This window comes from Amphibalanus amphitrite, unplaced genomic scaffold, assembly GCF_019059575.1.
Source record: "Amphibalanus amphitrite isolate SeventyFive unplaced genomic scaffold, NRLGWU_Aamphi_draft 000024F_arrow, whole genome shotgun sequence".
Classification (NCBI taxonomy): Eukaryota; Metazoa; Arthropoda; class Thecostraca; order Balanomorpha; family Balanidae; genus Amphibalanus; species Amphibalanus amphitrite.
In genome coordinates this window covers 597,990-624,138 of record NW_024881520.1, presented here as the reverse complement: position 1 = coordinate 624,138, position 26,149 = coordinate 597,990, and the positions used below count along the sequence as shown (strand labels likewise).

Here is a 26,149-nt window from a genome sequence, read left to right as displayed (position 1 = left end):
CTGCCAAGGTACTCATTGCAATAACGGTGCACGAAACATTTAGGGAATTAGTGACGACAGCCGCAGAGACACAAACGGCTTCTTGTGCAAACCCGGCTGTGACCTTGATGATCGTGAACTGTATGTGCATGAGTTTAGGAGAAGAGTTTAGGACGATCATGCGTCAAGATATTTGAACATTGCGAGAATAAGCTTCTGTCAGCACGCCGGGGCCGGAGGGCTCCTTCGACGCCCGTTCGCTCCATGGCGAGCAGCTCTGCCCGAGCTCCCGTTCCGCCGTTCCGCAGACCCCATGTGTCCTCACCGCTGCCAATGTTAACCTGGGCGCGTCTCACGCCGGGCCAAGACCGCTGCACGTGCCAGCACCACTGTAGCGTTTGTCTGTGCCAAGGCCGCGTGAGGGCCCCCTGCCCCGCGGCGGCGCCAAGCCAGCGTGGAGGGGTATGTAAGATCACCAGGTGGTTGGCACGGGGCCATCGGCCGCAGGAGCGTTTGTTGATAAGTGAGCGCCACTCGTCGAGGCTGCCCGCAGAAGACTTGGCGGCGTGCCAACCCGTGGGAATGCTGTGAAAATGTCATCCAATACAGTGTCAATATGATAAATTATTGCGCAGTGGGATTTTTGTTCCGCGATGCCGGTAAGTGTCGAGCCTTCTGGGTAGTCGGAAGGCTTTCATAACGCTAAAATCATGTCTTCCTAGGTGCGAAGACTTGTGATATTTGGGGACGCATTCCCTGGATGTTATCATCGGCCCTCGCTCGCAACAGTGCCTGTCACCATCATTTCCGCTGAGCCGAAACGGGTTCCATCAAACAATCAGTCATTTATGTCCGTGGATTTAACGATTTGTGTACATAATGTGGTACTCTTACACAACTAATGTACACATTAGGTATTTACAATATCGGCGAGCAGTGGGCGGGCCAAGTACGTGTTGTCTCATAAAAAAGGTTACGCAGCGCCAAGAAGGGGACTATATACAGACTCCCCCGGTCGGGCGCGCTGCGCCCGGACTCGGCGCCACGCGAGCACCAGCCAGCACACCGCCCGCGTGCGCCCGTAAATATTTGTAGCTCTCCGGCCCACGATGAGAGTAACACGCCACGCACGCGTCGACCACCCAACAGTATTTACACCGATGTGATAGCAAATCGCAACACGCCAATGCACTGAATGTCTTCATGTCAACAAACCAGACGGGGGCGCCAGAGCCCGGTACTGCAAAAGTTTAAGACATGATCTGTTTACCACGCACACGCACGCCCATGCACGCCGACTCCTTCAAAACGCCGAGTCGCGCACATTCGACACTGTCATATCACATTATGCAGGTAAACTCATTAATTTGCAACAATAAAAGGCTTAAACATAATTATTCGCAAGCCGATCGACCAGCCGGGCCGGCGCGGACCCCAAAAGTTCATTATTGCGAGATCACGGGTACGCTGGTCGGCAGAGCTGAACGCAAACCAACAGACAGACTGGGGCTGACGGCGGGCGGGCGGGGCGGGGCAGGCGGGAAGGGCCCGGTCGCCACCCCCGGCCAGCGGAGCAGCCCGCCGGCCGGCCCACGCTAGTCTAAATTTCAGGACATAATTGCACTAAGGAAAACGGGCGAAAACCAAACGCTGCATGGCACGCCGGCGGCGTCACTTGTCCCGCGAGACCCGCCTCCGCTTCGACGCCGACGCCTCCGGATCTGAAACACGGCAGCCGGTTAGAAAGGTGGAACACGACACCGGGCGGCCGCTAAGCACAGAGAGCGATACATAGACTAACGCCATCAGTCAGAAAAGCTGCACACACGGGATACACAACGGGTGACACGTCCAGCCGCTGACCGGGCTGGGTAACGTCAGTATTACGTCACCCACCGCGGGCCGGTCAGCGCCGCAGCCAGCCGACCTTTAAACGATGACGTCATACACCCCGGGCGCGGCCCTGCACTGGGTTTTTCCGCGCTTCCAAATTGCATAGCAACACTGGTATGAATGGAACAACTGCGCATAAAGCTAGAGAGATGACGTTCCCGCTCGGACACTCGGAACTTGCAGAACGGCCCAATGAGGAGGGGCGCAGATGGATTTTTAGAAGGCATTATTACGCATAAGAGCTGAAATGGCATTTGTGTTGCTAAGTAGTTTCAATGTATGTCATAAACGACGTTTTAATTCCCCCCCCCCCCCCCGGCATATCAGCTGATTTCGGGGTTACGCACCGATCTTATCCACCAACAAACAACGGGAAATGCCCGATACCCACACCACAGAGGGTAGGTACCCGCGAGGGTTACTCGGTCACTGTCTATTGCCAGGAGACGTGACAGCCAAAAGCAGCCGCCGGTGGCATGGTTAGTCACCGATACGATGCAGCCTACCCTTCAACGCACCATACCACCACAAGTCGAGGCAACAGCCTCGCCTGATATCTCAAATCCCCAGTGTTTCTGCCTTAAAAAAAAAACATCCAGCTTTCAAGCTACACCAGTTCTAATCTCCCATTCAATCATTCCCTAAAACCAGCTCCAGCTCGCCGTATCCCCCCTGCCTTCTGCGCCCCGCACACCGACTCACCGAGCTGTCCGGCCGCGCTGTTCCGCAGTTTCCGTTTGCCGGCGGCCGGGGTAGCGGCGGCGGACGGCTCGCGCTCCGACTGCTCGGCCGCCGCGCGACCCTTGGCCGGCTGGCGCCCCTTGCGGCCGGTACTGCCATCCAGAGACTCGGCAGAGCCCGAGCGGCTGTTGGCTTTGGTTTCCCGCGCCCGCGAGCGCGACGCTCGGCCTGTCGACCTGGTGGGAGAGAGACGGTGGAGTTAGTGTAGGCCAATACGCAGTCAGTCAGGGAGAACCATGAAGGTAACTGGGCTGATGCTTGAGCAATAGTCTTTGGATGAGTTAAAGTCGAATAAGCAAATGAACGAATCAAAGGCAAAGTTCACAGCTGATGAAAGCAATGACAAACAATGACCTAATAAGTGAATCAATAATTCATGAAGCACATCAAGCGAACATATTCCATGCAACTGATCGGTTTATCCAGTACAGTTGATAGCGAATAAGTTACTAACCTACACAAAGCACAGGCACTAAACACAAAGAGCTTTCTTCGCTCTAAGGGGTCCTTCATACAACAGCATGAACACACCAAGAGCTCCGTGGATGCACAAACTCACCTCTCCTGACTAAGTTTGTCGTCGCTCTTGGCGGCGGCGGTGGCGGAGGCCGTGGAGGCGGTGGCGGCAGCGCCGGCCGGCGCCGGTGAGGGGGACGACGCGGCCGCCGCCGCCGCCGCGTGGTTGGTGCGAGGTGTGGTGCGGCTGGGCACGCGCGCCTCGTCGGTGCTGCGCGTCGAGCGTCGGTCCGACTCGTCGTCTGACGCGTCCTCTGCGGGGGGCGGGGGCACGGGAGGGGGTCAGGGTAACTCACATGGCTACCAGATGGGAGGGATCGTACCGACAACGTATACAATTATGTATGCACCTCCCAGATGGAAGTTGCAAGAGGAGAATACAATGGAAGCCGACTAACGCCCTACGTATGTAATATATCATAGGGTCTGCAAAAATACCATCCAATAACCCTTTGGCGAAACCACTAAGCTGTTGGAACTTGGAAGAACTTGCACTATTAGCTTATTAAAAAGCATGTGCCACCAAACTGCTTAGCTGTAAACCTAAGCCCTGTAGCCTTTCTATCATCAAATAAAATACTGGCTTATGGTCTTATGTAAGCAATCTGATCTGAGCAATCTCCAATATAAGTTGGATAACTAGGATGGGCTTGTAGGAGTTGTAGATAGGTATACGACTGACGATATTAGATAGGTAATAAGCTGAAACATGTTGCTCGGAAGGAGCTACACAGGACTCGGCATAATCGAATTCCTGCAATGTGGATTTGATAAGAAACACGGACAGCTTTACATTACAGCTAATGTTAGTTTGATCGGACTCAGACTAGCAGCAAAACAGCCAACATGGTCGAGGGATTAGATAGTCAAAGAAAAATAGACGTCGAAGCACATAGGTAATGGCATTCATAAGCCAGGTTCACGAGTCGAGTTACATTAATCAGCTCAATAAAAGCACTCAGCAAGTACATGTCGTCGGATACCTAACCAATGCACTTACCAATATCGTCTAACGCACAAAGCATCCCTGTCTCAATAATGCCAGCCGGCGGCTACTCACCTTTCCTGGAGGCGGCTGCGGCGGCGGCGGCGGCAGCGGCTGCCGCGGCGGCTCGCACTCGGCGCGCTGGCTCCTCCCGGCGACCCGTGGCGTTGGGCGTGCCCGGCCGCGTGCGCTGCTCGTCCATGCCCATGCACGCCTTGATGAGGCCGGCCGCGTTCTCCGAGCACCGTCTGCGCGAGCGCTCCGGGCCCGTCGAGTCGGCGTCGGGAGTGTCGGCTCGCCGCGGGTGGTCGTCGCTGGCGACGCTGCTGCCGCCCGACTCGAAACGCCGCCGTTTGGAGGCGCGCGGGCTAGGCGCGGCGCCGGTGCGCGCCACGGGACTGGCGCGCGCCGGCGTCGGACTGGCCACCGTCGGACTGTGTAGCCGCGAGTTGGCGCGCGTGCAGCGCGTCGTGCGCCGCTCCTCCGCCTCCGAGTCCGGTATCTGGATGGACAGCTCCTCCAGGCTCTTTCGGGTGGGCTTTAAATAGCTGTGGTCCGACTCGACCTTGGAGACCGCCTCCTTCTGCAGAAGGATCTCCTTCAGCAGCCGAGACGGGTCGACGGCCGTCGAGTCGGCGCCCTCGGGCTCGGTGCCCTCCGAGCAGCCGGTGGACGGCGACTCGCGCGCCTTGTCCGGGTTCGAGTAGGTGTAGAGCGGCGGTTTGACGCGCAGCAGCTCTGGCTCGTCGGCAGACGGCTGCTCCAGGTCCGGCGGCAGCTCCTTCGAGTCGCTGCGCCTCACGCCCGGCGGCCGCGCCTCGTCAGAGGCGGCCGGACTCAGCACGGGCGGCTCGGGAGACGGCTGCCGCTCGGCCGGCCGGCCCGGTGCCGACGGGGTGCTGGCCGCCGGCGCCTTCAGCGCCACGGCCGCCGGCGGCGCCGCGCGCAGCGACGGCGTCTGCAGCGGGACCTGCGGCAGCGGAGAGCCGGCGCCCGACCGAGATACCGGGGTCACCGCCTTGATCAGCTTGATGGGCAGCATCTTGGAGCCGGGCGGCAGGTTGAGCGGCGTGGTGCGACCCGTGCTGGCGGAGGCGGCCGCTGCCGCCGCGGCTGGCGACGGCTGCGGTTTTGCGTCCTCCGCCAGCGGTTTGGCATCCGCTGACGTGGTCGTTACTGCCGCCGACACGGTCGCACTGGTCGTCACCGCCGGCGGCACTTCAGTCCGCGAGTCGGGCGCCGTCGTGACCGTGGCAGAGGTGACCGTCTGCTCTGGCCGCTTTCTCGCTTCTGCGGGCGGGTCAGCCGGCTTTGCGGGAGCCTCCTTCGCCACGGCGACGGCCACCGGCGCGGCGGGCGCTACCGACACGGCGGGTGGCGCGGCGGGAGCCGTCACGGTCGCCGTCGACCCCATCGACGTCGTCGGCGTTGTCGACGCCACCGTCGCGGGAGTCTCAGGCTTCAGCCGGCTAGACGCTGACGCGTCGGTCGCGCTGGTCGGCAGCTTGACCGATGCTGAAGAGTGCTCCCCCGTCGGGTCTGAGGACCGCTGTAGCTTCGCCACGATGTTGTTGATGTTGTTGACGCGCTGAGCGTGGCCCGTGCTGCCCTTCTCGGCGACAGGTTCAGCCTCAGCGGTCAACAGGGACTTGGCCTGCGCTACCGAGATCTTGACCGGCTCAGAGTTGGTTGTCAACGAGGGCTTGCTCTCTGAGACCGCCGCTGGCTTCGCCTCCTCAGCTGCCGGCTTTCCAACCACCGACTGCGGTTGCTCCACCGATGGCGACCTTTTGACCACAGCTTTGGGCTCTTCTTTTAGCCTGTCCACAGGTAGAGGCGGCTTGCTCACAGACGCCGTAGCCTTGTCCTCCGGTGCTGACAGCTTCTCAGCGAGTGCCGACAGCTTCTCCTGGGGTCCGGCCGACTTGGCCGCGCCAGGAGTCGCCGCCGGCGCCTTCTCCGAGACAGTCGCGGCCGGCTTCTCAACTTTCACGGTCGGAGCAGCTGCAGACTTGTCCGCATTCGCCGTCGGTACGACTGGCGCCGCTTTCACCGGCTTCTCCACACCAGGCGCGGGCGTCAGCGTCGGTGGCAGGCGCACCTGCACCGTCAGCGTGGTGCCAGCAGCGCCTGACGGCTCTGGTGGCGGTTTGGGCGCGGCACCGGCGCCGCTACCGCCGGCGGACGCCGCCGGAGTCTCCAGAGAGTTTGAGCTGATGGAGACGGCCGGCTCCTCCCGTTTGTTTACCTTATTCACAACTTGTACTTTGTCGTCGCCTGAAACACTGGTGGGTTTCGCATTCGCAACACTCGCGGCGGGGCACACACTTTCACTCGAATTGTGCGTATTTACAGTCACTGTTATGCTCTCCGTTTTCAAGGTACGGGAAGGCACTCGTTCCGAGGGTTGGTCCGTTACCGAAACCGGTACCGACTCAGTCTTATGGCTGTGCGCGGCGGGCTCGTGCTTTTCACTGTCCAGCTCCTCCTTTCGGTGGGGACTCTCCTCCTGGTTCGGACTTTTCTCCGACTGCGTGTCCATCGACTCGATACCCGAGTCCTCGCCCTGGCCGTTGCTCGGGTCACCCTTGGGTGTCACCGAAGGACTGTCGGCCAGTCCCTCCACTTTGGAGAGCGCCAGCGAGGTGCACGCGCCCAGCACATCGCCCAGCCGCGCGCCGGCCGCCGTCGAGGTGGCGCACACATCATTCACCTTCTTCTCCAGGCAATGTGTGAGCACCTCCTTACGCAGCGCATCACCCTCTGCGCGGCCGGCCCGCAGCGCGCTCTCCAGGGCGGCCGTGCTGGCCGGCTGCAGGCAGGTGACGGCCGCCACCGTCACCGCCGGCGCTGCTGACGCCGAGGCTGACTTCTGGGTGGCCGGTAGCGTGGTGACGGTCAGCGCCAGAGAGGTGGAGGCGGCCGGCGGCGGCGGAGGAGGCGGCGGCGCGGCCGGCGGCTCGGGCGGCGGCCGCGCCGGCCGCGGCTCCCACGGGTCCGGCGAGAAGATGTCCTCCGGAGGCACCGGCGGGATGTGCTTCAGGTCCATGTCGTCGTGCAGGCCTGCCGGCGACCGGGCGTGGGTTAGACAGAGGTCGGACAGGCAGGAGTGAGACAGACAGGGTCACCACTTGTAGGCGACGCAGAAACGGGTCAACCAGGAAAACATGGATAGCAGGCAAACAGCTTACGTTACCTACATTGATAATTATTGACAAATATGCACAAAAAGAGGATAGCCAAAGCCTGATCAGAAAAGCACTGGAAGTAATCATCGACAAACCAGTGACCGACAGACTCACATATCGGATGGCATTTAGGATTATAGGACCAGTGGCAATATCGTTTAGACAAGGATATTATGTAGGTAACTTAGACGAGACGCACAACATTACTCAGAATGGCATTGGCGGGTAGGTAGCCTACGATGCTATGCGACGAGGATAAATAATGAAACATTGCATCATACATGACATTAACAAGAAACGGCTTCGCATGCAACCAGGTAATTACAAACACCGAGGAAAGAAGAAATAATGGTAGGTACGCATTACACAGCACAAGCAAAAACGCATGAAGTGATAGAAAATTGGCGCATCGATTACATACAAAAGAGGCTAGATGTGACTGTGATGTGACTCGGATGAAGGATCGGTAAACGACGTAATACATGAAAATAAGCATACTGCATCGACAAATAAGATAGACGCACATGCAAGGATTCAGAGGATCAACAACTCCGCAACATGTGTGCATAGCAATACAGCTATACTATTCGAAAACACATTCAACGTCCAGCACCAGAGATAGTACACAGATAAAAATATGTACACAGAGGCAGGATAAGGTTGCGAAAATAAGTACACTGAATAATAATAGAAAGCCATACACCAATCCATAGCACCCAAAATACTACACATCCTATAAATACGCATTGTGAGGGTTATTCGACAGAGCGTGCAGAGCAAAGCATGCAAACGGACCATTTTGACAGCCGACTGACCAACCCCAAGCGCGCAACACCGAGTCAAAAGGGTCGTCCGGAGCCGCAGCCACTCGGCACTGAAGGCAATTATCTCTAATTGTGACGAATGGCTAGCCGCAGGGCAGCATGCACGCCGACGCAGCGGCGGAAACGGTCGCGGCATTCGGCAGCAGCCATGCGGCTCTGTTCGACTCCAATTCGGCGTGACTGCGGAGCGAGATCGCCGTTCCCGATATACCGAGCACGATCGACTTTACAGTTTGACATGTAAAACGGAAACTCTACAGTCTATGGCTGAAAGTGCCGAGGTCGCCGGCGGCAATCCGAAATAAATGCGATCGACTGAAAAAAAACTATCATAATGTATGTTTATATTAAGCAGCGAAATATTGACATTACTTCCACAAAGAAATCGTGAACGTATCGTGTTAAAGGAAAAGTGCCACCTTCGTGAAATATGAAGATATCGTTGCTTTTCATTTTGACATTATTATTTTTCATGTTCTTTTTAAATCTGGTGCCAGAAGTGCATAATTCGCAAAAAAGTATGTCAAACTATTTAACATATTGGTACTATGTTTGTACTCTCTACCGCACCTTCTGTATGATGTCATAGCGATGACATCACACTCAAGCCAATCAGCCTTCAGGAGACAGTCTCGTCGGCTTGTGTCAGATTAGCTGATTGGTTAAAGCTGAGCTGATTGGAGCTGATTGGTTAAAAACCAAAGCCTCGCCGCGGGTGGCTGTATTACAGGATAAGAACGCATTCCTGGGATAAGGACGCATTCCTGGCATATTTTCTTTTAAAATTGCCGATACCTACAAATGGAGGCCGAAATCGGCCGTAAGGTGGGACACTCTCGGGGTTTTCGGACACGGGCTACAAGATGGCCATCTCAGTTTCAAACCCCATGTTAAAGGTGACCCTTTTCCTTTAACACGTTTCGTAAACCAGCTAAACTAATAACCCTAAACTAAAACTGATTGAACGTATTCAAAATAGACTAAATAAGCATTTTGTGAAACCGCTCGAGTCTGTTTATCGTTGGGGCATGGCGGCCATCCGAGGGCGGCCATTCGCCGTAAGGCGGGGCCACGGGCGGTGGAATGGGCCGTTTTTCAAGGTCGCGCAGAACGCTGGCTGCGTGCGCGGCCGCTCAGTGAATTATGGATGGCAGAGCCGGCGGGCGGGGCGCTCAGAATAGCCGCTAATGGGGTACGGCAGAGCAGAGATAATTATCGAATGTGTGACGCAACTGCTGGAACGCCCGTTATATGTTTAAATGAAAAGGCGCAACGTGTTAACGATGAAGATTGCATGCCGTTGATAATAATTTGGAAAAAAAGATCCAAGATAGGCGATTGAGGCTATAATTGGACATAATCATAGTAGAACACTGAATAGATGTGGGAAGCAAGCAACACATAATACCTGACTGAGATAATCCATATTGTTTCAAACAGAGAATTGGCCTGTTCTTATTTGACACAGGTCACCACGTTAGAAAAGATACTATCGTAATTGGTAAGGGCATTGAAGTCTCAAACCACCCAGACAAGGTGGTCGTTGGCGCATTTGTGTGGTGTATCAGTCGAACTAATCCTATTGGACATTATGCTAATTTTTGATGAGACGATAGTCTTCCAACGAAGACACGAGCGGCTACGCCAATTAAGGGATATTCATGCATATGCAGCTATTCTAAAGGCATCTCGGAAGTAATTAGAGACTTTCCTACCTAGACAATACATCCCAGATTAGCTCCGATTGATGAACCAATGGAACCATTTATGTAAAAACAAACGAGCCCTAAATGCAATCATTTTGAGTGCACACGGGCTCCAAAGTGTAACTCTAACTGCTTTGCGCGGGCCACCCATTACGTCGATTCCCAATGGAGTGTCAGCTTTGCGCACGATCGGCTCAACCGCAATTGAGACAGAGAAGCGACCCTTAGTAGTTACCTACCCTCCAGCAGCACCACAACTTACTATGATACATGAAAACGCATCACCGGTTGGGAGCCCACTGCCCAGCAAAAGGCCAAGCTTCAGCGCAATCAGACCAGTCATTGTAAGTTATTTGAAGTGGATCAATTTCGACACCCATGACTAAATTGACTTGTGACCCATATACCGCATGCATTCAAAAAAGTCAAAATCACGGGAAAGGGATGGGGACGTCTACTTGTTCGGGGACCACTAATTGTTGACCGATCGAGGGAATTGCGAATGCTAGACAAAAGCGTCACGGGTCCGCCTCAGACATCATACTACTTTTGCTTTATCAACCACAAATTAAATCGCTGATTCGTTAAGCCCAATCGTTAATAAATCGCAAATATCAAATAAACATCGAGTTTAAATTTTGTTTGCAAGCTCAGCTCCTAACGTCAATACAATATCTAGGTTTCTAGTATTCAGATTGTCGCAAATTACAACCGATACCTGAAAGGACTTAGTAGGATAGGAAACTAAGCACAACACCAACACGAGAAGCATGCTCAAGACCAAAGCCAGCACCACCATCACCCCCGATCAGCCAGTGCAGGCGGTTCGCTTACCAAATACGTGGTTAACCAGAGAGGGCTCCTTGGGAGGCGCGCCGCTGGTCCCGTCCTTTTCGCACACCTTCGCCACTTTCACACTACCCACGCCCTTATCACTGCTGTCCTCCTTGCGCTTAACGCGCTTCACTTTGTCCTTGTCCTTGGGCCGCGCCTTGAGCGCCGGGTCCTTCAGTTTCAGCTTCAGCGGCGCCTCGTCACTCGGCGTCAGCAGCGCCTCGGACGCCGACTCTTCCTTGTCCTTTGTACTCTTCAGTTTGGGCTTCAGCTTGTCTTTGGACTTGGCCGCGCCGCCCTCCTTGGAGACCACCACGGCGGCGTTGCGTCCGCGCAGCGAGATGTGCAGCGGCGGCACGCGCGGCTCCTCACCGCCCGGCGTGCCACCGGCCGCGGCGGCCGCGCCGTTACCGGCGGCTCGGTCGGGTCGACGTGTCGAGTTAGCGCTGCTGCCGAACGACACGTCCACCTTGTAGGTGGGGCTGACGGGACTGACCGGCTCAGCCTTCTCCAGCTTCAGTCGCAGCTTGATCTTCTCGGCGGCCGGGCTGGTAGAGACGGAGCGCGGGCTGGGCGTGCCGCCGCGGCTGGCGCGCCGGCTGTCCGACGCGCCGCTCAGCAGCGACATCTTGCTCGCCTCAGAGTCGGACATGTTGGGCAGGCTCTGATTCGACTCCTCGTCCGAGAAAATCGAGTTGGAGTTCTCGGGGAAGGGCGAGCGGGCGCGCTCCGGCTCGCTGTCCGAGCTGCTGTCACTGGTCGGCATCGGCTCCAGCAGGCCGGTCAGCGGGTTGATGAGCATCTGGCGGGGCTTACCTGAGGCGGGGGCGACGCCGGCGCCCCCCTGCGAGGAGCCGGGACTGAGGTGCGTCTTGGCCAGCGGCGCCGGCGGCGACGACGTGGTCACCGGTGCACCGCTGGCGCCCGCCAGGCCGGGACGGATCTGGGCGGAGGAGGGGGAGGATGTGGCTGACGTCGAGGCGACGACAGTGGCCGGCGGCGCGCCGGCCGCTCGCGGCTGCGATTCGTGCCGGTGTGGTCGCGGTCCGCCCGATAGCACGTGCTGGAGGGACGGCCGCGTCTGCTTGATGTGACCCGAGAAGGCGCGAGCCAGCTGCTGGTGGCCGGGCCGCGCCGGGCCGTTGTTGACCAGCACCAGGCCGCCGTTGCCGACGGGTTGCGCGCCGTGCGACATGGTGGCGTGGTGACGGCCCGGGTGGGCCACGAACGCCACGCGCGTCGGGTGCGGCCGCGCGACGCCGGGCGTGGCGGGCCGCGCCGCCGGCGAGCCCGGCAGCTGGACGGGCGACACGCGCAGCGGCAGCTGGACGGGCGAGTTCCGCGCGGCGGCCGCCTGCGCCAGACCGGCCGGCGACGAGACGCGCGCGGGGACGCCGACTGGCGAGCGGCGCACCTGCTGCACGCCCGCCGGGCCGGCGCGGTGCTGCATCTGCTGCAGCGGGCCCGGAGACATCCGGTGCTGCAGCGTCAGCCGCACCGACTGCTGCGGGGCCGACAATCGGGTCGGCTGCGGCGCAGACTGCGACTGCGGCGGCGGCGGCTGGCCCGCCTGCTGCGACTGGGTCAGCTGCGTGCGCTGCATCGCCGCCTCCGAGACGGCCGGCTCGTTCTTCAGCAGGTTCACCAGCAGCGGGCTGCCGATACTGGTCAGAGTAGGAGTCTTCAGCTGCGGAGCCCCCTCGCGCTGTGCCGGGCCGCCCGCCATAGCCACCGGCTGTGGGGGCGGCGGCTGCGGTGGAGGCGGCGGCGGTGCCTGGGCTGCCGCCACTTGCTGCTGCTGCTGCTGGCCGGGCCCACGGTAGGGCGGCGGTGGCGGCGGCGGGGGCGGGGGCGGCGGGGGAGGCGGCAGCGCCGGCTGCGCCAGCTCCCGGTGGCCGACGGCGGCCGCTGCCGCGTGCGACATGCTGTTGAACGGGTAGGTGGCGGCGCCGGCGCGCTGCTGCAGTTTGGCCGGGTACGGCACCGCCTGACTGACGGGCGCCACCACGTTCGGGCTGCGGAACGACGGCGGCGCGGCGGCCTGCGGCGGCGGCGGGGGCGGCAGCGCCCGCTCGCCGGCGCCCGCCATCAGCACGTCCGCCAGACTGCGCTGCGGCGCCGTGGACGCGCCGGCCTCCTCGGTGCGCAGTACGATCTCCTGCGGCGGCCCGTTGTTACGTCCGGCCAGCGTCAGTGAGATCACCTGTGGAGCATCACCAGCAATCAGCAGAGTTCAGAGATCGCTGATAGCATCCTACCAATACCGGCGGATAATTACAGTGCGGGATCAATCCGCTTTACAATCCGATCGACTATTGCAGTGACCAAATTATCGACGATTTCCAATGAACTAGCCCAAACAGCTGATCACGTCACAAACACGTATCTAACATTATCAATCGAATACCATACGGCAAGCGCAAGCCTCGCTGCAATGACCCCCCCCCCCTAAAAAACACCATATCATATGAAGTCATGTTTAATAAGTCAAGTGAAAAGTCGCCTCGTACCCTATGACGACCACCTGGTTCCGGCACGTGCGCACGCGCAGCGCTTACCTGATCACCCTCCACCTGGACAGTAAGGATGCCGAGCGTGCGCAGCGTGGAGTCACCCTGCTGGGCGAGCTGCCGGAGCCGCAGCGCCGCCTCGCGCGGGATGCTGAACGTCACGCGCACAGAGTTCCACGGCTCCATTTTGGTAACCACCAGCTCGGGTCCTGCCGGAGTGGAGGTGGGGTGGAGGGGTCAGCGGGGCTGTTTCGGAGGCACGATGTGGTCTGTATCAGTGCTGACCACTGAAGATGGATGGGACACACCTTGTCCAAACGTGTAAATATGGGTGAAGAATAATATGAAACAATCTAATCGATCGAGAAATTCCCTTGTAACTTTCCATCATTGTTCGGAATAACTCCCACAATGCTAAAAAATGCAACTATGGAAACATTTCGATTGAAAACATTTAATCAACAGCGGAAAAACATAAGACCACTGTTTCTTATGCAAAATACCTAACAAGAACTATAGTTGCCTTGTCTTTGTTAAAAGAATGAATACTTCATTTAGGTTGTTGCCATAATAATCACCTAGGCTGCCTCCTACATTTTTCAACAGCCAGAGATAGCATCATCAAACTAGTGAAATACCCATTAAGTACCGTAACCGCCAACTTCGTACAGTGCCATCAATCATGCAAGTTCAGCCCCGTTCTGTAGACTGTACATTAAATAATCACAACAACTGTGCAACGGCAACGCTATTGCACCGGCTTCCGCTACGACAAAACAGACAGCTCTTCATGCGTGCTGTCCAGACAGACCCCCCCCCCCCCCATCCTCCCACAGACACCTGTTATTGCCCATTTCATTCATGGGTATTATTGTAAGCCCCCACCAATAACACCGATTCATTCCATTCAGCATCACGCTATCATTCACATTACAATACCCGCACAATGACCGCGCGGCTTAGTGCACCGGCAGTGCAGTCGTCTGCACTGCCGCCGGAACGGGAGCTCTCCCCCGAAACCTAGCCGTCCTACCCAGCTCAGTGGCACTCATCGCTCTCAACTACAGTCAACGCGAACAGGCGCGACGGTCTCGATGACCCATGACGATTCCACTCAGAAAATGCGTATCACCTGTGCAAAAATAGTACGAACAAACGTCCCTAAGATAGTTAGGGTGCTTCTCTAACTTGACCGAACCAAAGCTCAGTTGGTAGAGCATTATATTTCCGGTATTCAGGTCCCGAGTTCGAGTCTCTCGGACACTCAGTACGAGATACTTTTGACAAGATGGTTTGCAGTTGGTGGCAATGCAAAGGCTGATGGCTGGAAGTAATGAGTGAGCCAAATCACTTGCTTTTCAACCTGGAACTTTCTGTTCAGAAAGACACTGCTATGGGTTTTTATTGATACCTACTTAGAATCTAGATATAATTTGATGTGCAGACACACACTATAACAGATACTGTTTGGCAAGATAGGCCGAAAGGCTACTACGCCAAATACGTTGTACGAGGGGGTATCGGAAAGTTCTGATCATCACATAGAAGATGTAGACCGATTTTGATGATTTTTGGTTGGTATTATATTTGGTTCTTAAGAACAATGTTCCCGCAAAGAGAATCCTGAGAAGTGGTTTTATCTTATGTAGGAGAGACTTAGAAGTAAAAAAGATGAGTATTGGGCCCATTGAGGATCGAACCGTCATCCAACTAATGCATTTGAAACGGTATCACACTGAGAAAATACATCAAGAACGTGAAATCAGTTTATGGCGAGGAAAGCCCATCTCATGCACTTACCGAAAATGAAGAAATAATTTTCAACTTGGTTGCATGGCCCTTGCAGGGGAGTCAAGAAGTGAGTGGCTACCAGTGACTGACAAGGTGGTGACTGTGAAGGAAGTGGAGGACCTCATCCTTACAGATCGTCGTGTGACCTTTCAGATGATTGTGCAACAGAAAGGCCTCGATGCTGGCAGTGCCTGAAAATATTATCAGCGAAGAACTACAGACGATAAAGGAGTCAGCCCGCTTAGAAGTTCGTGTGTCTACTTTGTTCAAGAGAAAAATGCGTCTTGGCCCTTCGAAATCAAAACTAGGCTTTTTTTTAGGAAATTGAAGACATCTTCGATAATTTGATGACTTGTGACGAATGCTGGGTCTATGTGCATGATCCAGAGACAAAAAGATGATCAAGAAGTTTAAGCACGGCACATCTGTCCTTCTTAAAAGGCGAAGATGCAGAAGCCGATATGGAAGGTCAATGCTATCAGTGTTCTGGATCTGGCGTAAGATAGTCATTACCGATTGTCTTGATTATGGTCGGATAATGATAAGCAAGCACCACTGCACACTTTTGAAGAAGTTGCGAGATGGCCTCAAGCAGAATCGCCGCAAAAAAGCCCAAGAAAGATGTTTTATCCGCACCGACAGCGCTCCCGCCCATTCATCCTGAGCTGCGATTGAAGATTAAGAACATGATGTGCACATTAAATCCTACCGCATCTAAGAAATTCACCTGACCGGGTAGTAACTGACTCTTGATTGTTACGGGAGATGAAGAATCCACAGTATGGCCGGTGATATAAGGACAGAAATGACGTCATTGATGAGATGGAGCAGTGATTTACGGGACAGTGCGAATGTCCCACAATGACCGCCTGAGGCAGCTCAAGAAACGATGCAATAAGTTTGCGGTCGTGTGTGGTGACTTCTAAAGGAGTAATGAACATCATGTAAAAAATCAAATTTCCATCACATCTCATTCGTGGTGATGATCAGAACTTTTCGATACCCCCTCGTAGAATAACATGTAGAATAACATGAAAAACATGTAGAATATGTCGCTGGAAAAGGCAACCAAATTCTTCGATTCATTAAAAGGAATTTTAGAGACTGCCCTCAAGCTGTGAAGGAAACTGCTTACATGTCACTAGTCAGGCCAATTTTGGAATATGCAAGCTGTGTCTGGGACCCATGTGGAGAGGGTTTAAAGAAAGAAATTGAGATGGTTCAAAGACGTGCTGCGAGATTTGTGTTGAACGATTACGAGAGATATAGCAGTGTTGATGAAATGTTAGAAAAAATTGGATGGAAAACTTTGGAAAGGCGACGTAGTGAGTCTCGACTGTGCCTTATGTTCAAAATGTTCAACGGTGAGCTATCGCAGTTATCCACAGAACTCAACAGCATTATATGCCAGCCCTCTTATGTTGGTAGGCATGATCATGAGAAAAAAATTAGAATGGTTCAGTCTAGACTTCTCCCTTACCATCATTCATTCTTCCCTAAGACGATTAGGGAATGGAACAGACTCCCACGTAGTGTGGTTGAAGTCAATTGTTTCAAAGATTTTCAGGAACTTTTAAAGAATTGACTGGCTAAGCATTCCAAGATGTACGAAATATGAAATTATTGTGTTACCGTGATGTGACAATGTGTGTGATATCTGTGAATGTGTATGTGTAGCATGCTATTTTCATGTACGACGACGTATAGGGTAGGGTGGTTTAATTTGAATGGGGTGGGGTGATTTGAGCATGGTTGGTCCGGATGGGATTGTGGGAGGGGTGCTGGACCTTACATATGCTGTAGATAGAATATCGATAGTTAGGTACTACCATCACCAGGGCTTTACAGCATTTGTGATGTCTGAACTAATATACGAAATAATATACGAAATATACGTTCACGAGAAACACGTTTTCACCATTTAACTGAATATGTCATATGCCATTAGAGAGGATCATTTAACCCATTTGTAGCCCCAGTCTGCTGAATGGTGTGCCTGCTGCAAATGTTGTGCGACGACTGTGCACAGGAATGCAGAGCAGTGAAACGCCATGGAAGACAAAAGAATGGGCACTGGGCGGTAACTACTGTACTATTTGTCATGCCAACAAGCAGAAACACTCATCTCTACCATTCTTCGAAATTTTCACTGCTAGTAATATTCCATTACACATTTACTTTGTTTATTATGAACGTCAAATAGTTCGTTCTTAAAAGCATCACAATATTGGATTCTTGAATAAACTAGACTGAAAAAGGATAGGGACCCAACCTAGACCAGTGGCTTTGCTACTTTCTCTAACAAAATGACTTTAATGATCAAAATGATTTGATTACATAGGTACTACAAGTAAAATTTGGGAAACTTCAATCACAGGACAGCAAAATGAGCATAGAACTGAAGGCTCAGGAAATGATCCAACAAAGAAAATCTACTTTTCAGTGGTCATCTGTGTGGCAGAGTGAACAAAGTGTCTGTCTTAATTTTGTACCCAGGCATACAGCAATACACCATCGATATTATGTTCATGCTCATTGAAGATGCCTAATTCCAGCCATAATGTGTATTGTAATCAGTGCTGCGGAGTCGGAGTCGGTCGGAGTCGACAGTTGTGACCGGAGTCGGAGTCGGAGTCGATTTTAGAAACCCGAACTGGAGTCGGAGTCGGAGTCACCGAAAATCTGTCGACTCCGCAGCCCTGCTAGGTCTGCGGAGTCGGAGTCGGGAGTTGGAGTCGGTCGGAGTCGACAATTCTGCCCGGAGTCGGAGTCGGAGTCGGAGCTGGTTTTTGAAAGCCGGAGTCGGAGTCGGAGTCGGAGTCGCCGAAAATCAATCGACTCCGCAGCCCTGATTGTAATTATGTGAGTAGTGTTTCTATCTGACTGGCACATTTTTTTATCTAGGTTTTAACGATGTTTTGGGCTCAAAACGGGAATTGGAACCCAACCAGGTGAGTTAAGCAGGTGAGTCTCGCCTGTTCAGACATGGCTTAAAAAGATTCATATACAAGACAAAAAATCAACAAGAATCTGAAACTGTATTGCTTTAAAAATGAATAAATAAAAGTGTTTTCAAGGCAGTTCATTGACAACTGTGTGAGTGTGATGATTACATAGGAAGTTACACTAGGAGGTTACATAGGAGCTAGTTAGGAGGCACATAGGAAGTTACAAATAATAAAGTATCACATTTACATGCCGGCATATGTCACTGTAACTAAAACGCTATATAATTGCTAATGCATGCTGACAAGGGTCATGCATAATTCTCATGAGGATAATTGTGTCAACAGCTAAATGGTGTGTTTGATGTGTCAACTAAGCTGCGTCATGTTTCAGGTTGCCCAGTCAATTAACCAATTAACCATTTCAAGTGAACCAAAATGCAGTGTTCCTAGGCCAAATTCAAACCTCTCTCAAATTCAATCTCATCCACACTACAGAATCAATGTAGGATATAAGAGCATAGGTAGCCACCCTGGTCCATTCCCTCAAGTTCTTAACACATTCAGAAGACAATCGAACAATGAATATAAAAACAAGCTGGCAATAAGACCACTCTAGTACAAGGTTTCCAATATAAAAACAATGCTTGGCTCTTCTGAGAAGGCAATACAGAAAAAAAACTGCCATAAAATATAAACCATATGTCTCCCTTTCCAAAATCCAGGCAGGTATCTCATCTCAAACACTACCCATGAACATAGCAAAGGCATAACCATGTACCCAGAAAAGAGAAAAAGATATGCTACTTCATATCCCATACCCCTATTTTATCAACTTGCCTTTTCCAAAGCTTCCTGCTATCCTCTTCTTTAGCCTTCTCAACAGAGACCCAAAGTTTTTCTTAAAACTTGGATCCTCTAGCTCACCATTACATGTAATTACTGCTTCCACAATTTCGCCTCCACTATCTTCCTCCATATCTGAAACATAAAACACAAAATATGAGAAATTGCAAGACTTATTTCACAGCGCAGTCATTTGGGAGAAAAAGGGGTTTGTCAGTGTATAAACATACATAACATGATGTCTTGAGGCAGGACGTTGATGCTGCAGCCTCCTTAGTGATGCTGCACAGTTTGTCACCAGACCTGGTGGTGACATGAATGAGCATTACATGAATGAGCATTTCATGAATGAGCATTACAGTAGAAGAAGAAAGTTAGTAGAAGAGAAACTAAACTTAGTTAGAAGAGAAACTTAGAAACATAGCATCAACATGGAAAAGTTCATGTTGCCTCATGCTACTTCGCTACTTATCAATAACCATATAGAAGCTGGTTAGGTTGATAAATGCATTGACTCAGCGATTACGAGCACATACTAGTGTCACCATAAACGTCATTACGGGGGGAGGGAGAAGTGGTGCTGAGCAGCTTGCGACCACCAGAGAGTCCAATCATTAGAGTTCTGTTAACTGAGTTAAGGTTCCCTTGTGCAATGCCCAGTGTATTCTCCCCATTTCAGCAATTGGTGGGTTTCTGCACACAATGGATATTCTCCTCTCCTTGCATCTGAACAGGTGAAGATTGTCAGAAAACAGGTGGGTTAACTAGCTGACAGCATCTCTGAAAGTGTTAGTTAAAAATTCAACAGGACTGCACAGACTGCTGAGACAAGGTAAAATTAAATAGTCTCCCATGCAGAGAGAAGAAAACAAAGAGAAACAACACTTAACTTAAAACAAAAATAGGCAACATTACAACTTTCTTGAAACAGTGTTAAGATCTTTCAAGCTTAACGAATGTTGCCTTATCATTGGGTCTGTTCCCGTGGGTCCTCCAAAAAATCTAGGATGAGGTTGGATGGTCTTCAAGGAGAACCGTTTCAGAGGAGTCCTGCAAACATTTTTGTGAGGAATTCAGCTGTATGCAGGCAGTAATGGTTGGCGATTTATGATGCATAAACATTAATCAGAGATAATAATTACCTTCTAATAAAATAACCATAGGTATCTGTACTAATATTAACATCGAACATTGCTACTTGTCTAATAGTCAAGACAGAAAAAAGTAAAAAATGTTGTTGGTAATTTTACTTAAAATAATGAAGAATTCAATGTTTTAATAGCTTGACATTGCCTTATCATTAATACATTTTTCACAACATACTTCATAATGCAGGGCTCATTCAAGCAACTCAATAGCTGAAGCTGGGCAGAGACAGGACCTTGAGTTTGAGGACAGTTAAGAATAAAAATAGTATATGAAACTAATGACAGAATAATTGACCTATGGTATTATCTAGCAAAATTTGCCACTAAACCACACCATATGGTTTAGCAAAATTATAATACTTTGTGAGCAGGACTAAAATGTGAACATAGAAAAGTAGAGGATTCCTTTTGACAAAAAAAGTTGAATGTATTGTATAGCATGTGAGTTGACCATCAACACAAATTATATTTCAAGTTTCGCCAATAACTCGCGCCGCAAACATAATACCTATTAATGTGAAATTTTGGCTACCTGTCCAGAATTGAACTGCGGATCTTCTCGTGCAAGAAATAAGAAAATCGGGTCACTACTTTTCTAGTAATAGCGGTGTAAATCAAACATCCTGTCGCCGCGGCGGCCGGCGCTAGCCGTTACGCCCCGCCTGAATTGTAGACTGTGCCGGGGCGGGACGATTCCGTCTTTACATCGCGCTCCTTACCGCTGATTATATTCGATTCGCGTCAAATTTTGTGAGAAGACTAAGCAATGTACAGGCAATGTCTTGGTCAAATAATTTTGAAAATCGGCTGGTAACAACTTGAGTTATGAGTGTGTAAACACAAAGTTGTGATTGCCGCGTTTCCCGCGTCGGCCGATCCCGCTTCAGCCGGCGACATCTTACTCTTAGAAGGCTTCTAGCTGCCATATTTATTGTTGGATTAACTAGAAATTCACCATACATACTCACAAATGTATATTCTTTCGTGTAGTGAAAGAAGAAAGAAAATCGGCCGGTAACTTTTTAGTTATCGGCGTGTAAACTCAAAAAAGTCGCCCATATGGCAGATTTCACCACATTTGACCTCATTTGACCTTGAAGATATTGACCTAGGGTCATGAAATTCACACACAACAGAGTTCCCCAGGGCCTTCACCTACCCTCCAAATTTCGTCTTTCTAGGTCCAGTGGGAGCTGAGATCTTAGGGGGGGGGGGGGCGACATCCGCCCCCCTTCCACTGGGCGTAGTACTCGCAACCCTTCCACTGCGCGTGTTAACAATCTGCTGGTACCGTAAAATGGGGTGTTAAGGGACAGTGGGGTGTTAAGGGACAGTTGCATGGGAAAAACTTTGAGTCATATTAACTTCCTAATTTGAGAAGGTTCAATAAAAACTTTAGTGTGGTAGTTGACACTGTTTTGCTCTTGACCATAGGAGAAAATGGTATGGTTTTTCATGCAAGTGATTTGGTTCAAAAATGGATTTGAAAATCATGCTACATTTTCACAAAATTGAAACATCTCCAAAACTCTGTGTGTACCACATAAACTAGTGGGTGTACAGGGAAAATGAATGCATAGGTGTATTGTCACATGTATTGCACATGTTTCCTGAAAAACTTGTGCAAATCCACCCATTCATTCATCATCCTCTTCCTCTTTTCCGGATACATGCATATTTTGAGGTGGATGTGGGGTGCTAAGGGACAGGGAAGAAAAATAAAAAATAATATCTAAATATAATTTAATTAAGTAGGCATGGAAAACACCAAATTCCACATAAAATGCTGGCAAGTTCATGCTTTTATCTCTAACACATCTTAACTTATGTAACAAAACATCTTAACACTCTTTTACAATGATGGGTCAATGGAGACTGATGTAGGTAAATGTGATGTCATCATAAAAAGGCTAAAACAAAGAGGGCAACATAATGACAAGTGACTAGCTTCAACATGGGTTTTTAATGATGACAGAAGATTACTTTTTGGTTCTGTTTACCTTATAATTAGCACATTTTCCACAAGCGTAAACTGCATTACACGTAATTGGCTAAAAAGGTCATTAGTGGTGAATGAACCTGACTTGTTTTGCGACAGAATATGCAAAACAATTCAATAAATAAATTGTGTGCCCTTCCACACCCCAATTGTGGGCATTTGATGACCATTTCTTGGAATAATATAGGTGTCCCTTAACACCCCACATTGGGGTGCTAAGGGACAGTGATGAAAAATAATAAAAAATAATATGCAGGTATAAATCTTAAAAACTTAAATGTGGCAGGCATGTAAAGCACCAAATTCCACATTAAATGCTGACAATTTGATGCTTCTATCTCCAACCCTTCTTGAGTTACCGTAAAATGGGGTGTTAAGGGACAGTGGGGTGTTAAGGGACAGTTGCATGGGAAAAACTTTGAGTCATATTAACTTCCTAATTTGAGAAGGTTCAATAAAAACTTCAGTGTGGTAGTTGACACTGTTTTGCTCTTGACCATAGGACAAAATGGTATGGTCTTTCATGCAAGTGATTTGGTTCAAAAATGGATTTGAAAATCATGCTACATTTTCACAAAATTGAAACATCTCCAAAACTCTGTGTGTACCACATAAACTAGTGGGTGTACAGGGAAAATGAATGCATAGGTGTATTGTCACATGTATTGCACATGTTTCCTGAAAAACTTGTGCAAATCCACCCATTCATTCATCGTCCTCTTTCTCTTTTCCGGATACATGCATATTTTGAGGTGGATGTGGGGTGCTAAGGAACAGGGAAGAAAAAAATAAAAAATAATATCCAAATATAATTTAATTAAGTAGGCATGGAAAACACCAAATTCCACATAAAATGCTGGCAAGTTCATGCTTTTATCTCTAACACATCTTAAGTTATGTAACAAAACATCTCAACACTCTCTTTTACAATGATGGGTCAATGGAGACTAAGGTAAGTAAATGTGATGTCATCATAAAAAGGCTAAAATAAAGAGGGCAACATAATGACAAGTGGCAAGCTTCAACATGGGTTTTTATTGATGACAGAAGATTACTTTTTGGTTCTGTTTACTTTATAATTAGCACATTTTCCACAAGCGTAAACTGCATTACACGTAATTGGCTAAAAAGGTCATTAGTGGTGAATGAACCTGACTTGTTTTGTGACAGAATATGCAAAACATTTCAATAAATAAATTGTGTGCCCTTCCACACCCCAATTGTGGGCATTTGATGACCATTTCTTGGAATAATATAGGTGTCCCTTAACACCCCACATTGGGGTGCTAAGGGACAGTGATGAAAAATAATAAAAAATAATATGCAGGTATCAATCTTAAAAACTTTAATGTGGCAGGCATGTAAAGCCCCAAATTCCACATAAGATGCTGACAATTTGATGCTTCTATCTCCAACCCTTCTTGAGTTATATAACAAAACACCTCAAAACTGTCCCTTAACCCTCGCCGGACCTATTGGTTTTCTACATACGCGCCGGCCGAGGGGGGGGGGGGGGCGGGTACGACCCCCCCCTCGCCGTTTCGCCCCTGGTGGAGCTAGCGCGTCGCGGAAAAAACGAGCGTGTGCGCCGTTACGAGACGCAGAGATTGGTACCCGATTTTAAGGTCCTAGGTCAACCGGTGACCTCTGAGGTCAGGTCAAGTGCCCCAAGGTACGGTTCAGTTTTTGGTGAATAACTTCGCAAAAAACGGCCGCAGAGCGCCGATTTTGGCAGCATCGTGTTCGTCTCGCTCAGGCGCGTCGAATGATATACTTTTTGTCCGGGTCAGGTCAACTTGGGGTGTTGACCTCAGGTCAAGGTCAGGTCAGCACCCCCAGGTGACGAAGTTGGTCGAAAGAGGTCATGTCGCATATCATTCGATTCGGCAGGTCTTCCTGAGTCCATTGGTGGCTTTCCCGACTCGCTAGCTCAATTTGATCAAGAGTTATTGACGAAAAACTAATATGACCTTGATGACGTCATAAATGACGTCACGCAAGGTCAACATTGCAAAAGTGACGCATCTAACCTTGCAAGGAGTGCATCAAATCACGATTCTGTGTGCTTGAGATAGTTGGAGATCGTTCCCGACGCCAGAATAGCAGTTTGAATTTTTCCCCATTGACTTATAATGGTGAGGTCACGAAAATGACCTGACCTCATATGACCTTTAGGAAAAATCCGAGATATACAAGTTGTGGGACTCATAATGGATACTAGATCCTGCAAGTTTCATTTCCCTGTGACATCTCCTCTGGCAGTGAGGGCGTTGCGAAGTTGCGACATCTGAAGACCGTGCAGAGGTTCACTTATGACGTCATAGGTCAGTGACCTGACCTGACCCAAAAATGCGGTTGGTGTCAAAAGATGCGGCTTGGATCAAAGGTCAGGTATGCCAAGTTTCAGCTCTCTATCGCCAGCGTGTTCGGAGCTATCGCGAAAAAACCCTATGGGGGGGGCGGCACCCCCCCCCCCCCTCGGCCGGCGAGGGTTAACACCCCATTTTACGGTATATAACAAAACACCTCAAAACTGTCCCTTAACACCCCGTTTTACGGTATCAGATTTATATTAAAAAATTATTACAAAATCTGAACCCCTGATTTGGAAGCTGATTAAATGCCTAACAAACATTTTTGGTCAAACTTGTTACTCTAACATCAAAATTTTAAAACATTTATAAAAAACCTTTATAATATAACAATGCTACTCTGGAAATAAAAACAGCAATATGGTAAGCATAAAATCACAAGCATTCAAATATTAGTTTAAAAGTTGGATTCAACTTTACCTACTTACTGTGTTCAACTTTTACTTACCTTGAATTATACCTTTATCTAAAGACACCAATTGAATGGAACATTATAAGGGTAAATTTCAACTTTACAATGACAATGGGGCAGTCAGGTACCTATATGCTTTTATGGCCTCATGTATTATCAGTTTAATTTTGTCTCAGTGAATACACCCAAACCAGTAAAGCCTGCCCAGCAAAACATAATACATGATGTAGTAATAACCTCCTTTACACAGTTATTAAAAACTTCATAAAACATGGACAGGCAGGTATCCAAGGTGGAATCTGAAAACAGGGTGCCGGAGGGCATTGAATTAGGCCACGTGAGTATTGTGAAATTATTCAGCTTTAAATGCCTTGAAGATAAGGGTTTTCACATGACAATTTCAAGAGCCTTGATAATATTGCTCCAGGCACCCTGTTTTCAGATTCCACCATATCCGGTATGCACCTAGGTACCCAAGTGCCTAACTATGTACCTTCCCGTCACAAGTCATCTCAAATGCCCAAACTGATGTCTATGGTGGACCCTGAAAACAGAGCACCTGGGGTGATTTGATCAAGGATCTTGAAATTTGCTTGACCTAATAACATGATAATTAGCCTCTCAAAGGCACCAGGAGGGGAAGAATATCCCAATAGTCACTGGACTAAAAATGCCTTCCGGCACCCTGTTTTCAGTTTCCACCAGAACAACAATGATTTGCTGCTAGACATTCAAGATAACCAGGGTGGAGCACAAGATAAAAGAAAACTAAACAATGTATTTCAAAATCAAACCAGGTTCGTATCTCTCCATTGCAATTACCGACTTCAAAAACACATGCTCAGAATATCTTAGCAAATCTGTCATGATATCCATGATACCAGTTGAGTAATATCATATTTCCCATATGGTGAAAATGGTAAAACTTACAAGAGAACACAAAAATGCTTCAAATGCATCTAAAACTGTCAAAATTATGCACTAAAAAAGGCATAAAGATCACACTCCAACATGCTTCATAATTGTAGACAAAAATTTGAGTTAAAATTTTTCAGCACAAAATAGATTATTATCACCTAAACTATAGCAAAACCAGTTGAAATTGCCCCTGAAATTTCATATTTCATAAACTAACTACCATAAAGCCCAGCCCTTCGACCAAATTTCAGCATAAAGTCCGGTAGAAAGATTCTAAAAACGCCCACATTGCAGGCACCGGCATTTTTAAAGGCATAACCTTCAATGCTATATGAAAAGTGAAATATACAGAGAAAATTATGCTCTTCAACACAGCGCAATCTTAACACTTACCCAGGGAAGGAAGAGGAGGAAAAACGAAAATACTTTTTCAACCTCATATGCGCCACCTAACAATAACAAAATCCGCCATTTGCAATGTAGCGAACGCGCATGCGCAGGCCCCTGGGTAAGCGATGGACAGTGTAATTGAACTAACAGTA

At 49.9% G+C, this 26,149-nt stretch overlaps 1 protein-coding gene across 1 annotated transcript; it reads right to left on the bottom strand.

The window, feature by feature from the left end:
• Nucleotides 1-821: 821 nt before the first annotated feature.
• LOC122392827 (nascent polypeptide-associated complex subunit alpha, muscle-specific form-like) lies at nt 822-26,103 on the bottom strand. The gene is made up of 8 exons (XM_043388138.1): nt 26,001-26,103; nt 18,753-18,893; nt 13,225-13,385; nt 10,667-12,869; nt 4,190-7,177; nt 3,173-3,383; nt 2,575-2,789; nt 822-1,700 (listed from the first exon to the last, which is right to left on the bottom strand). Exons 2-8 carry the CDS (start codon nt 18,889-18,891, stop codon nt 1,651-1,653), a joined length of 5,967 nt encoding a protein of 1,988 aa, XP_043244073.1. The 5' UTR covers nt 18,892-18,893; nt 26,001-26,103; the 3' UTR covers nt 822-1,650.
• Nucleotides 26,104-26,149: the final 46 nt, after the last annotated feature.